Source organism: Cupressus sempervirens, chromosome 6 (genome assembly GCF_028749045.1).
Source record: "Cupressus sempervirens isolate cs-2001-9-10 chromosome 6, ASM2874904v1, whole genome shotgun sequence".
NCBI lineage: Eukaryota > Viridiplantae > Streptophyta > Pinopsida > Cupressales > Cupressaceae > Cupressus > Cupressus sempervirens.
The window spans coordinates 289,090,800-289,106,540 of record NC_143123.1 but is presented as its reverse complement, the minus strand read 5'-3'; the positions used below and the strand labels follow the sequence as shown (position 1 = coordinate 289,106,540).

General features: G+C 38.1%; 1 protein-coding gene across 2 annotated transcripts in view; it reads right to left on the bottom strand.

Moving 5' to 3' along the window:
* The window catches only part of LOC149552347 (Transducin/WD40 repeat-like superfamily protein), a 94,456-nt gene extending 79,858 nt beyond the window's left edge, over positions 1–14,598 (bottom strand). Inside the window, exon 1 of one of the 2 annotated variants that reach the window (XM_089787882.1) lies at positions 14,180–14,598. In XM_089787882.1, the coding sequence (XP_089644008.1) occupies positions 14,180–14,296 (117 nt within the window). In that variant the 5' untranslated portion in view covers positions 14,297–14,598. The remainder of the gene's footprint in view (positions 1–14,179) is intronic. The other variant, XM_089787883.1, reaches the window with a different exon arrangement.
* Positions 14,599–15,741: the final 1,143 nt, after the last annotated feature.

The window sequence follows — 15,741 nt, the reverse complement described above, 5'->3', positions numbered from 1 at the left end:
AAAGCAAGTCTCATCAATCTTCTCAGCAAAAGTCCTCTGATCCAACCTCAGAAGGCTCCCGGAAGAAGAACATTAATTGCAACTATTGTCACAAGTTTGGTCACATGATGATTGAATGTCAAAAACGCTTAGCTACCCAATCTAAGCAATCTAGTTTGCAACCCAAAGCGAACAGTGCAGAGCACACTAAGCAAATGGAATCTGCCTTTTATGCCTTCATGGCTAAAAGACCTACAGATCATGTGAAGTCGTATGCTTGTGATATTGATTCAGGTGCCTCTCTACATTTCACCCACCGTAGAGACTGGTTTACTGACTACCAGCCTTATTCAAATTCTGTTATTTTTTGTGGTGGAGAAGAGTACATTGTTGTTGGCAAAGGCAACATTCAGATTCAGTTTGCCAGAAGGAATATCATTTTCCTTGATGTGTACTATGTTCCAGGGATGGAACTAAATCTACTCTCAGTCAGTCAATTACTGTGACATTCTCCACACTTGGATGTCACCTTCAGTTCACATCAGTGTACCATCACTGATAGGGCAACTCAGTCTATTGTTGCAGTGGGTCTTGAGAATCATGGTCTTGTCCGCCTTACTAATTCTAGTGATTCTCAGGACTTAGCTATGGCTACTCGGCGATCTTTTGTTAGCACACTTTGGCATCAATAGTATGGGCACATAAACGTGCATTATCTCTCTTAGCTTGCTTGAGAAGAGTTTGTCCTCGGCTTGCCAAGGATTCAGAGTCAACATCTTGGAGTTTGTGATGCATGTCAAGCTGGGAAGCAACATTGCACATCTTTCACCAATGGTGATTCATGGCAAGCTTCTCAAACTTCAGCTTGTTCATGCCGCTATTTGCAGCCCTATGGCCACTCCTTTTGTTCTTGGGTGTTGTTTGTTAATGATTTCAGTAGAAAAATGTGGGTGTATTTTCTTAAAAAGAAATCAAATCCATTTCCTGTATTTCAGAAGTTTTAACCTTTACTTGAAAGAGTCTGAGAAATCTATTATTACTCTTAGGTCAAACAATAAGGGGGAATTTTGTTCTAATCAATTTTCCAGCTTCTTGGATACTCATGGCATCAAATGCCTGTTAACCACACCCCACACACCACAATAGAATAGTGTAGTTAAATGTTGGAACAAAACAATCACTGAGATGGCTCGATCCATGTGTTGGTTCCCAAAACCACTGATTGAAAATCCAAGAGCCTGCCACTTCTCTGGTAGGATCTCTCAATCAAATTTTGGCCAACGAACGGAAATTGCTTAGATTCCCCTACACTTTGGGCTCCGCTACACCCAAGCGGGTCAACCTTTACCTTAACACTGACTGTCTGGTTCAAAGTTTTTCTATAGCGAATTTAAACTTCTGGAGTTCTTCAGCTGGCAAAGTCCTCGAACTCGATCAAAATGAAACTAGATGCTGGATAATAGTTGAATGTTTTGTATAAATTCTGCAAATAATGGAATTGATGCTTGTAGAAGGAATACATAGATTTTCTGACTTCAATAAAAAGACCGGTGCCTTCGCTCATCCGAACAATAGAGTCAACTTCGGTGAACTTTCCAATAGAACTTCATAATGTTCAATGCACTTATACTGCCAACAATTTTAATAATCCAGATGCGACAGACCAATTATAATGCAATCTTAAATTAGTCCAGATTGAATTTTGACTCTGCTAAGAAGGAGACAAACTGGATAGAGGTATGGAAACAATTTAATATTTCACAACACCTATGATGATCAAATCTAAAATGCTATGCTAATTGACCATGTCCACTTATCTGATATCAAAATCATATATAGAATTCTAAAATATAATTACAAAGGACGATTCGCCTACAGTTCAAATCTCTAGGCTATTTAAAAATAAACAAAAGACATTTCTATTTTATTTTAAAAATAAAATAATGGACTTTATATTATAAAATCATAATTAACCCCTTATTCCTCCATACAATAATAAAATGTAAAATACTCCTTCTGAGAGAATATAAAAACGTTCTGATATGTCTTCTTGAATATATCTTTTTATTGTTCAAATGATACACCTTTTATATCTCTAATACTAAAGGAATGTGACCTTTTAAACAAAAAGTTCTCTCTCTTCAAAAATAAAACACACCTCTCCTTAACTTTAAAGGCTACCATTATTAATCACATTACCTTACAAATTATTATATTCACTTATCGAACATCTCTATTTTTTATTGAAGGTTTTAAATTCTGAATTATCAACGATAATTGGCTTCTCAAGGGCTTGCGTGTTAAATACGGCTTCCTAAATTATTGTCGCCAAAGTATAATCTCATCTCCATATGAATTCGCATGCCACCATGGAGGGACAACTGTTCAGCCTCCATTATCGCAAATAATCCTAACATGTCTCCTGCGATATAAACTCTCGTCTCACTATGCAAGTTCGTTGTCTTCAGCCTGACGGATTTCTCATACTCCCGCGTGGATGTGCTCATAGTGATCTGGAATGACCTGATGAGTTCTACGGTGGTCGTTCGAAGAACAGATTGATGTCTTCATGAGTGACGGCTCCAATTTTCACATGTTACAGCCTGAATGGGGAAAAGTGCTTTATTTCTATGGCTTGAGATAATTGATCAGAACTTTCCTATGTGATGCCGCAAATATTGAGATTTGGAGTTTATTTATAATCGTCTGAACATTTGCTTGATCGGATCAAGGATTGTTTATTAAGGCTGAAACACGTAACTGCACAGGGTGTGCCATTTTTTTACAAATAAGTATTCAATTGCAAGCATGACTTCCCATGTTTGCCCTTGTGGTTGCATCAAATATTTGATCCTATCTCAATTGTTCTCATTATTATTTTTAAGAGGTGACTGTGTATAGTTCCCATGGTTTATGGTGCAGATGTTTGTGAAGTGGAACTGCTTATTTATTGTCACCGCTCCTCCAGCTTGGCTCTGTATCCCATCTCATTGACCCAACTGGTAGCATGAAGGCCACACCCTGTTTCTTCCTTGGAAATGAATATGATGTCCTTGTTTTAGAACACATCACAAACTGCTTACAGACTTGACATTCCTACAACAGTGCAAAACATACAATATTTTTCATGGGCAAGTTTCTGTTGTACAACCAATAAATCTTCAACTCCCGTATTCACACAATGGTCCATTATGCATTTTTCAGCTAAAAAGCATCCCATTCTAAAGCATCATTATTGTACATTCAAATGTATTTCTGAACTGTGTTATGTCTTGGTGAAGTAATATTCTGTGTACATCTTCATGTGAGGACCCTTCATCGCTATAGAACATAGTAATTACCATGTATACCAGAGTAGGCCTTTTCAAATTTATCTTTGTTCTAAATTCTGTAATAAAGTTGTGATATAATTGAATAAGTTTACCATCAATTGTGTATAAAAGTAGGAGAAAAAGATTGAATAGAAGCCCCTATTTGCCAAAATTTAAGGCTCCATCACCATGCTCGAACACAAACATGTTCTAAAGAAGTTCTGGGCAAGAGGAGTTAACACTACATTTTACCTTTTGAACCGGTCACTCACCATGGTCATCAAAGGTAAAACTCTGAAAAAGGCCTAGTCTGATTGCAAGCCCAAAAACAATCACCTAAAAGTTTTTGGCTCCCTTGCTTTTGTTTGGATCCCTGATTCGTCACGCACCAAGTTGGATACCAAGAGTCAAAAACTCATGCTTGCTACATACAGTAGTCTTCACAAAGCCTACCACTTAATTGACATTGAGACATCTCGTCTCCTGTACAGTTGCAATGCAGTCTTTGATGAACAACGACGACAATTCATGTTTGTTTCTCTTGTTCCTAATCCAGCAAACTAGACTACGAAGGCTCATGATTTGGGAGTTAGGGTTTCATTAGGTCCACTTGATGGGAGGGCTCCAGTAGCTCCTGCAACATACCAATGATCCCTATACAGACACCTCCAACTTCCCCTATAGGATCGCCTCGATTTGTAGATGCTTCACCTAAGTTTGATTCTGATTCTTCTGAGAAACCTAATCACCAAACATCTCCTGATACTAATTTTGGTCATTCTCCTCTCTGAAATGTCCCTTTCTCTGATTTTATATGATATTTCAAGCCTCTAATCAGATTTTCAAAATCAAACAACCAATATCACAAAGATCCACCAAATTTCTCAATAAATCCCAAATCAGGTATGCCAGAAATAGTGCCAAAAACTTCACAGCTTCACATATTATTAATAAATCTGAAAGTGGATTTTTTACAGAAATTTGAGCAACATAACAGCCTATAAAATGACATTTCCAGATTTGTATAACATGCACACAATAGCTCTCAAACGGAGGACAAAAACAATGCTCATCGGGCTCCCGAAAATAGCACAAAATAGCCCGAAATCACCACAAAACTTAATAATCTATCACAGAAGTATAATCATATCCAAATACATATATTCAGCTCTATTTTAACATTTAAAAGTCTTATATGCAGCAGCAACCCAAACTGATATGAAATACTCAACCGGAAACACCAAACTCTTACAAAAAATACACCCGAAAACTCACAAATCTGCACTGTTCAGCACAAAAGCAAACTCTGCATGAGCATGCACATGGAATGGCTTCAAACTCCCGTCCTTAGCCTTCCTGGAAATTTGCAAACTCCCGTTCTTGGGTCTCCTTCTTCACAGGTTTGGCAGCCTCTGAAGAACAACAAAGCAATGCGCAAAAATCAAGTTCTAGAATGAGCCCAAAATGCCTCCAAACCCCTTAAAAAAGAGCATAACCCTAACTCACGTCCAAGAGGGGTTAATAAAATATAATTTAATAATAATTTTTATTTATTAGTCTATTGGTTTCCAAAGATTAGCCTCTTTTGCCGAAACTTCACCTTTTTGGAGCCTGCCTGCCTTAGCAAAGTTTATTATTTTTAATTATTTGAAAAGGGGACATGACAAGTCCTCCCCTCCCAAATATTGCTTGTCCTCAAGCAATGAAGGTTGGAATTCTCAAGAGTATGTGCTCCTTCCCAAGTTGCATCCTCTAGTGGTAATCCTTTCCATTTGACCAAATGCTCTATGACGCTCCTGTTTCTCAATCTTTTCTCTCTTGTATCCAAAATCTCTTCTGGTATCAAAACTAATTTCCCTTCATCATCAAGAGGTGGTAATTCTGTAAATACTATGGTTTGCTGGCCTAGAACCTTCTTCAGGCAAGATACATGGAAAATATTATGTATTTTGCTGTTTGGTGGGAGCTCCAATTCATAAGCTGCCTCTCCTACTTTCTTGATGATCTTATAAGGCCCATAGAACCTTGGCTTGAGTTTCTCTGCCCCACTCCTCTTTAAGGTGCTTTGCTTATATGGCTACAACCTAACAAATACCAAATCTCCCACCTCAAAAGATCTTTCAATCCTTTTCCTATCAGCATATAACTTTTGTTGGTTTTGTGCATGTTGTAGATTATCCTTGAGGGACCTTATTATGTCTTGGTTTTGCTTGACGAAATCACTTGTTACAAGTACTCTGCTATCAGAAAGTATTAGATCAACAAAAGAAAGGGCATCATAACCATAAAGATCACGAAAAGGAGGCATACCAATAGACATGTGATGAGATGTATTGTAACAATACTCCCCTAGGTGTAACCATTTCACCCAAGCATGTTGTTGATTTGAAACATAGTTCCTCAAATATCCCTCTATCCATTTATTAACTATCTCTGTTTGTCCATCTGTTTGAGGGTGATAGCTAGTATTGGGAGTGAGTTCAGTTCCTGCCAAATGAAAGAGCTCCTTCCAAAAAGAGCTGAGGAATCTACTGTCTCGGTCACTAACATTGTTTCTAGGCAAGCCATGTAATCTAAAAATTTCCTTGAAGAACAATTCGACCACTTGTGATGCCTTGAAATCAGATGTGATAGGAAAGAAATGTGCATACTTAGTCTATCTACCAACACATATATGCAATCCTTACCTTGAACCTTGGGTAACCCAATGATGAAGTACATGGAAATACTTTCCCATTTTTGTTTAGGAATAGGAAGTGGCTGCAACAACCCTGCAGGAAAATTTTTCTCACTCTTGCTTTGTTGGCATACCATACATTCCTTAATGTGTTTAAGGACATCCTCCTTCATACCCTTCCATGAAAACCGCTCTCGAATTTGCCTGTATGTCTTGAAGTATCCCTGATGACCAGCCAAAGGTGTGTCATGAAAGGCCCTCAATATCCTCTCCTTAGTTTTTGATCCTGGCATTAAGAAGATCATGTTCTTGTAATAAATCAATTCATCAACAACCTTGTACCTGTTATCATCCACTAACTTATCCAAAATCTTGGTGGCAAAGGAATCTTTAGCATACTTTGAAATTATGGAGACTTTCCAATCAGCAGAGATAGATGTTAAGGAACACAAAGTGGGCTTTCTTGAGAGAGCATCAGCAACCACATTATTCTTTCCTTTCATGTATTTAATATCAAAATCATAAGCTTGCAATTTGCTTACCCATTTTTGTTGACGATCATTCAAATCCCTTTGGTTCAAGAAGAACCTGAGGCTATTATGGTCTGTCTTTACAATAAATCTCCCACATACCAAATATTGTCTAGACTTATGAAGTGCATGCATGATTGCCAACATTTCCTTATCATAAATGGAGTAACCTTTCTCTGATTGATTTAATTTTCTACTATCAAATGCTATTGGATGTCCCCTTGGAGTTAGGACAGCTCCTATACCTTCTCCAGAAGCATCACATTCAATAACAAAAGGTAAAGAGAAATCTAGAATTGCAAGCACAGGGCATGAACTCATTATCTCCTTAAGCTTATCAAATGTTTTTTGTGCCTCTTCTATCCAAACAAAAGCTCCTTTCTTTGTCAAATCAGTCAAGGGGGCAGCAAGCTGAGAAAATCCCTTGGCAAATCTCCTATAGTAGCTACACAACCCGAAGAAACCTCTCAACTGTGTAAGATTAGTGGGTGGAGGCCAATCCAAAATTGCCTAGATTTTTTGTTAATCAACCTGTACTTCTTTAGAACTTATAATATGTCCCAAATATAGGATCTCTGTCAAACCAAACTCACATTTAGATAGCCTAGCATAGAAAGATTGCTGCTCCAAGATTCCCAAAACAGTGTCTATGTGCTTTAGATGCTCTTCCCATGTTTTACTGTAAATCAAAATATCATCAAAAAATACCAAAACAAATTTTCGAAGATGCTGGCTGAATACCTTATTCATACAAGATTGGAATGTTGCAGGTGCATTAGTGAGGCCAAATGGCATAACAAGAAATTCAAAGTGCCCATAGTGACATTTGAAAGCAGTCTTTTCCACATCTTCACTCCTCATTCGGATTTGATGGTACCCTGATCTTAAGTCAATTTTTGAGAAGTATACAGCACCATGTAACTCATCAATGAGTTCATCTATGTGTGGTATGGGATACCTATTTTTTATGGTCTTCTTGTTTAGAGCCCTGTAGTCTATACACATTCTCATTGTACCATCCTTTTTCTTGACAAGTACCACAGATGATGCAAATGGACTAGAGCTAGGCCTTATGAATCCCATGTCCAGGAGTTCTTTAATAGTTTTTTCAATTTCTTCCTTATAACCTCTTGGATGGCGGTATGGGGTTGTTATAACTGGTTTGGCACCCTGTTCTAACTCTATAACATGCTCAAAACCTCTATCTGGTGGTAATCCTGGAGGCAAGTCATTGAAAACTATACTATGCTTATCAAGAATATTTTGAATTTCAAAATGGAAATTACCTTGATTCTTTGGAGAGCTTGTTGGATGGATTATGACTCCTGCTGCCCATGCTACTTGTCCTCTTCGAAAAGTCCTCTCCATCCTTTTTGCAGAGACCGCCTTAGGTGCTCCATTCGATAAGCCTCTCAATATGACTTTTTTCCCATTGGAATGAAATTTAAACTCCATAGTTTGATGGTTCATGTAATAGCCTCCAACAGATTGCAACCATTGAACACCCAATACAAGATCTGTCTCCCCAATACCAACCACATAGAAGTCATCACATAACTCATAATCTCCTAAGGTCATCTTGAGTTGTTTCACCACCCGTGTGCAAGGCATAGTGAATCCATCAGCTACAGTAACATTGAATCCCTCAAAATCTTCTGCTTTAAGCCCTCTTTTCATGACAAATCCCTCATCAATAAAATTGTGAGTTGCCCCACTATCAAGAAGAACTGTCAACCTTTGCCCTGCTAGTACCCCTCGAATTCGAAAGGGATGGTATCTTGGGACTCCTGATAATGCTGCTAAAGTGTCATCCTTGCTGATTTCTTTTTCTTTCTCTTCTTCTACCTCCTCCTTAGTGTCATGAAATTCCTCATGCTCATCTAAATCAGATTCTGAAGCAACTTCAATATAGTGCACTTGACCTTTCCCCAAACATCTATGTCCTGGAACCCATGGTTCTCTACAAGTAAAACAAATCTTTTTCCTTCGTAATTCACTCCTAGTCTCTTCATCTACCTTCTTTTTTGCCACATTTATCACATCTTTTGGTGGTAGTGTTGGGAAAAAAAATTTCTGAAAATTTCCCTTATGTTGCCAAAGATTTGGGGGTTTTTGATTAGTGACTGATTTCATAGGCATGCAAGTTTCAAGTTGCAAGCTTCTTTTGATAGCTTCCTGTAAGGTTGAGGGTGAGAAAGCCTTAACCAAACCCTTAACAGAATCTTTTAAACCATCAAGAAAAAGATAAACAATCCTCTTTTCACTCATATCAGGTACCATAAAAGCCACTTTTTGAAACTCTTCTATATGCTCATTAACTAATTTGGTTTGCTTCAACTTTGACAATTCTTTAAAGTACTCTTCATCATCCTTGAGGTCAAATCTATCTATCACTCTTTGACTGAAATCATAAAATGTAGTTACCTGATCATGACCTTGAGTAGTCATTCCATGATACCACCAATCATAGGCTGCATCTTCCAAGTGTAGACTTGCAAATTGAACAGCATCACTCTCCTTCATGGGGTTAAGTGTGAAGAAAGTCTGTAATTTTTGTAGCCATGCTCTAGCTGAAATTTTATTTGTTCCATCAAAAGTAGGTGCTGTAAACTTGCTTATTTTATTTTTGAGCTCTCTTCCACTTATGTCATGCTCCCTCCTGTTCTCTTTCTTGGGCATCAAAGTGTTCATCATATCCACATATTCTCTAAAAGGAACCGAACTACGAAAGTCATCATCTAAGCCATTGTAAGTAGCTCTTAATGCAATCAAGTTACCTGTAACCTCTTCCACGGGATTAATGGTTGGATTTGGTACTGGTGGCTCATCTGCAGGCAAGAAAATAGTTTTGGTTGATTTAGATGGTGTGGATTTCAGATTTCTTGGCTCCTCTGAAGTGCTCCCTTTCTCATTAATAGATGCAACTCCTTGTAGTTTTTCTGTCAATATTCGCAAAGCCTCTCTAGTTTCTGCCAAACTATCCACTGTTTGTTTCTGAGTATTTTGGATGTCTTGGAAGAATTTCTTTGCCATCTCATCTGGATCAGCCATACTTTTCCCTTTCTTGGATTTTGTACTTTTACTTTCAACTGGAGGTTTGATCAAAAAAAATTTATTCTTTTCTCGCTGCAAATATCTTTTTTCTCTTTCACTTAGTTGCATGCGACCATAAATTTTGGCATGCAGCTGATTAGAAGGAACATGCAACCATAAATTATGACATGCAAGATTTGGGTAGTTGTCAAAACTGACATGCAAACTTCTACAAACCCTCAGGCTGGCAAGATCATTGCTCTGATACCACTGAAATGTCTCTTTTTCTGATTTTATATGATATTTCAGGCCTCTAATCAAATTTTCAAAATCAAACAACCAATATCACAAAGATCTACCAAATTTCTCAATAAATCCCAAATCGGGTATGCCAAAAATAGTGTCAAAAATTTCACAGCTTCACATATTATTAATAAATCTGAAAGTGGATATTTTTACAGAAATTTGAGCAACACAACAACTTATAAAATGACATTTCCAGATCTGTATAACATGCACACAATAGCTCCCAAACGGAGGACAAAAACAATGCTCATCGGGCTCCCGAAAATAGCACAAAATAGCCCGGAATCACCACAAAACTTAATAATCTATCACAGAAGTATAATCATATCCAAATACATATATTCAGCTCTATTTTAACATTTAAAAGTCTGATATACAGCAGCAACCCAAACTGATATGAAATACTCAACCGGAAACACCAAACTCTTACAAAAAATACACCCGAAAACCCACAAATCTGCACTGTTCAGCACAAAGGCAAACTCTACATGAGCATGCACATGAAATGGCTTCAAACTCTCGTCCTTAGCCTTCCTGGAAACCTGCAAACTCCCGTTCTTGGGTCTCCTTCTTCACAGGTTTGGCAGCCTCTGAAGAACAACAAAGCAATGCGCAAAAATCAAGTTCTGGAATGAGCCCAAAATGCCTCCAAACCCCTTAAAAGAGCGCATAACCCTAACTCACGTCCAAGAGGGGTTAATAAAATATAATTTAATAATAATTTTTATTTATTAGTCCATTGGTTTCCAAAGATTAGCCCCTTTTGCCGAAACTTCACCTTTTTGGAGCCTGCCTGCCTTAGCAAAGTTTATTATTTTTAATTATTTGAAAAGGGGACATGACACTCTCCGACCTAAGTGGTGGGCTAAGACACTTGCTCATGTCATGAATATGAGCTCATTGATGGGAGAATTGCTCGGAAAAAGAGCAAACCTACAAAGTTTGTTAACTTTGCTCGCATAGCCAACATTCACAGTGTGTTTAAACCTCAAACATATTCTGAGGCTAAAGGAATTCCAAAGTGGGAAGAGGCCATGACATCTGAACACCAAAGTCTGCTAAAGAATAACACCTAGGTCCTTTCAAATCTTCCACCAGGGAAGAAACCCATTCTCTGCAAATTGGTTTACAAAATCAAATACAAATCTGATGGTACTTTAGATAAGTACAAAGCTCGTTTAGTTGCGAAGGGCTTTTCTCAGCATCACGGCATTGATTATAGGAAGATCTTTGCTCTTACTGCAAAGCTGAGCACAATCAGATTAGTCCTAGCCATGGCAGCATAGTTTGGCTAGAAAGTCCATCAAATGAATGTCAAGAGTGCTTTCCTAAATGGTGATCTCCATGAAGAGGTCTACATGACGCAGCCTCCTAGTTTCAAGATTGCTGGTAAAGACAGTCAAGTTCTCGTATTGGTGAAAGCTCTGTATGGCTAGAAGTAGGCCACTCAGGCATGGTACATAAAAATTGATAAGCACCTCAGTGATCAAGACTTTCAGAGGAGTTCTTCGGACTCAAATTTGTACATCAAGACTACTGGCAATGACATCATCCTTCTGGTTATTTATGCGGATGATTTGATCATCACTGGCAATTCGGCATCGTTGATTCAGGGAATCAAACAGAATTTATGCTAGTCTTTTGATATAATGGATCTTGGGCTCATGCATTATTGCCTAGGTGTTGAGATTTGGCAATAGTCTTCTAGTATATTCATCTCTCAGTCCAAATATGTCAGGGCTCTATTGGACAAATTTCGTATGCATGATTGCAAGCCTGCATCTACACCAATGGAGAAAGGTCTCAAGTTATCAGCAAAGTCTGATTCTTCTCCTATCAATGACACTACATATAGGCAACTAGTAGGCAACTTCATCTACCTCTCTACTACTAGGCCTGATATTAGCTTCGCAGTCAGCTATATCTCATGCTTTATGACAGCTCCTAAGGCTGATCATTGGATGGCAACAAAGCGTGTGCTTCGTTATGTGAATGGCACTTAAGATTATGGACTTATTTACTCTTGAAGTTCTAATCCTAGACTCAATGGGTTCATAGATTCAGATTGTGCAAACTCTGTTGACGATAAAAAGTCAACTTCTAAATGTGTTCAGTTTGGTATCCAGTGTTGTCACATGGACCAATAAGAAGTAGCAAGCAGTTTCTCTCTCCTCCACCAAGGCTGAATACAGAGGAACAATTAAGGTAGGTTGTGAAGTTGTTTGGCTTCATCGAATGCTTGGGGATATGCAGATGTCACCAATAAGACCGACCACTTTGTTTGTTGATAATGAAGGCATTATCAAGTTAGCATGAAATTCAATCTTCCATGAATGAACTAAGCATATGAATGTTCATTGTCACCACATATGACAACTAGTTGAAGACAAGACAATGGACTTGCAGTATGTTTCTACCATGGCTCAAACTGCAAACATTCTCACCAAGCCTCTTGGTCTTGATAAGTTTGTCAAATTCAGAGGACAGCTTGATGTTGTGGATAGATTAACCATTAAGGGAGGGTATTACAACAATAGATAGCGTCTATTATTAGTTAATGGCTTTTTGTTTGTAATCTATTGTAAATATTAGAATGTTTCTAATATTTAGTTAGCTGTAGATAACTGTTAGTTTTCTTTTAACTAGAATAGAAAGTTTCTATTCTTTACGATTGTTTCCTAAGGAAACATTGTGTCATTCTTTTGTATATAATAATATATAGACCTCTCGGTCTCTATTAATAACAAGAAAATATTTACCAATTACATCGTAATAATTCATTCTTGTCCTCAATAGGCTTGCAAATTATGTTCCTGTTATCAAACACTGCCCACCAACCCTTCATTCTATTACATGGGGTCAAACACAATCTTGGTTGGAGAAAGAATGTTAGTTCAGCCTTGGAGCAGTTGAGTGAAAAAGGGTAAATTATGGACTCGGACAATTATCACTTTGCTGATGCAGCTCGCTAGCAGGGCTCTCAAAGACTCTTTCTGCCATCGTTCTCAAAATATCAGCATGTCAATCCATCCATAACAGAAACTCAATTCATGCGTCAACGTTTCTTTCAGCGGTGTTGAAATGCCCCAGATCACATTTCATTCTGAGAATATTGCAGATATAGCTCTACCAGCAGAAAAGAATATAAACAGAAAACTGGGAACATCGATGAGCCCAAAAAGATAAGAAAGGACAAATACAAAGACAATTTCAAATGAATTTGAATGTATTCGTATATAATGGCCAGAATTCAAATTTCTATGATAAAATACACCAAACTTTGCCACTTACTTCTTATTCATATGAACTTTTAATTTAAATTCCAATAAGATCACTGAATTCTTTACAAATCAGTTTGCTGAATGAATATTAAACATCATTCCATTTTTTAAAGCATCAAAGCTAGGGTTAATACCTCCAATCACTCGACTGTAAGCTAGATTTCTGAAATTTCACATTAACTAGAACCTTCAAAATTTCTAGATCCATATCCATCTCGGCTAAACTTGGTATTCACTTTAAATTTTATATAAAAGTACTCATAGAACTTGGCATAATCAATATTCAGATGTGCGTAAGTTTAGATGGATCAGAATTTTGAATTTATTTACAAGATGTCAACAATGAGATCAATAACTTATTGTGAAAAGAAGAAAGCAATATCTACAGAATTCGTCTCTCCGATGCAAACGTCAAAGTCAAAATCAAGTTCAAATTTCTCTTTTCCGTTTGTTATACTAGACCTATAGCATGTACCAGTAAATTGGGGCATTTTTGGCAGCAAAACCCCAAGTTCAGATAGCGGCAACCCAATGTGTGTAATTCTTTAAGGGAAGCCCGCTCCCAAAGGATGAAGCCTTTACCACGTATTCGACTATTGAAGCATACACAGAGGATTTCTCTGCTGCAAAATTTTGTATTGCATAGACCTAATGGCATGTTCTTAGTATTTATTAAATTGACGAGTAAAGGATAGTAATTTAACAGAAATAATAAAACTACAATGGTTGTCCGATTGCGGTTCTATTTGACCACCCGTGACCTCCTTCGCTCAACGTTTTCAGCATCGCCAGGGATGTGCATTCTCAAAAGTTCGTTTTTAATCGTCGTCATTGATTATTATAAGAGCGAATGTAGAGGTAGTACTTGAAGTGCAAAACCTAAGTAACCCATTCCAAGGAGTAGCTCTTACACACATAGTTTGATAGGACACAAATTTTGGATCCGTGTGATTTCACTGCAGCCCTAGACTGATGCAGAAGATGATTGAGTTTAAATGTTGTGAATGGAGTTCGATTTCAGAGAAAGAAACAAAAAGAAATTTATCTATGTGGAAAACATACCTTAAGGGTGGTGACATCTCGAATAACCAGTCTGTAGTCAACTGCTACAGCCAAATAGCGTGCATTTGGGGAGAAAGAGCAGGCTCCTGTTTGCTTGTAAGTATCGCTGAACTCCATGTTAATTTCTTGGAGGCCTACAGATGTCCATTACATCAACTCTACCTTGATCAAATTGCACTTAATCCCAGGCTTTATTTCGACCTGCGACTACGCTTTGTACCAATGCGTGCAACCGAATGCGGTAGAGATCAAGAGTATGTTTTGTAACTTATTTAATGGTACATGCCTCTTACATTCTACAATGCCGAAGCCATGAGCCAATTACATTATGCTTATCGATGCTATAGCACAGACCCTGACGAAAACGTGCTGGAACAGAAAGATTGATCCTGTGGGAAACTGTTTTATCGTTTCATATTAAACATGAGTCGTTAAACAATATATGTATAAAGTTTAAAGAAAAGGCGGGTAGTGAACTCATTTCAAATATTATATTCCCTAAATATATCTATTGAAAATAAATTAAAATTAAAATTTTAGTTAAATGTATTAAGACCATTTGTGGCATCTGTTGTGTTGTCATAGAAACCCTCGTCCTCCCACTTCTTAACCCCTCTTCTTGTCTTGTTTTCTTTTCCGCCTCGCCTTTTCCCTCAGTCCCCTTGTCTTTTCCTTGAGCATCCTCCCACTCTCCCCCTCCCCTCTGGTTCTCGTTCTTGGCTAGCTCATAGTATGGCTTCTCTTGCTTTGTCTCTTGGGTGTCTATCACTCTTATTTCCCGCTTGTTGCCCCTCTCTTTCACCTCGTTTACCCATTCTTATGAATTCTCCCTCCCCTCCCCGCCCCCTTTTTTATTTGCATATTATTTCTATTTACTTAGGTGTATGCATTTTTATTTTTATTTTGGTCTGTAATTGTTTTGAGGGTCACATCTGGGGGGACCCCATCCCCGAAGTATTACACAATCATTCAATATTTTTTATCTATGTGAGGCCATTAACACCTCTAGATTAGATTGTGGCTACAACAATTCCTCGAGAATATCTAGCTCAAGATTCACACCTACCAAGTTACCGACCAATGCCCAACAACACACCATATCCAAACCAACTCCTTATCCCTCCATATTATCCCCTTATCACTCCTAAATCCTTATCTATCCACATTATCACCTTTTCACTACATCTCCTTATCCCTCCACATTATCACCTTATCACTTCATCTCCTTATAACTCCCTAATTCTCCTTATATCTCCCAATCAAGTGTTGTTTAGACAATGAGAGACGACTCCAAGTAGGTGTGAGAGAGGGTGCAAAACAGAACTCCAAAACCTTGAAAATCATAAGGGTCAGCAAACGTCCACCAATCATCTGCATTGAGGACACGGCCTGGACACAAGGCTTGAACAATGGGCATACAACCTGGTGCAAGGCATGACCCACGAGGCACACGGGTGAGTAACTACAATGGGCCCCCAATGGGAAACATGAGCACGAGGCAATTATGGGCATCGATGCCACACCATTGGAAATCACAAGACACAAACACACCATTGAGATTC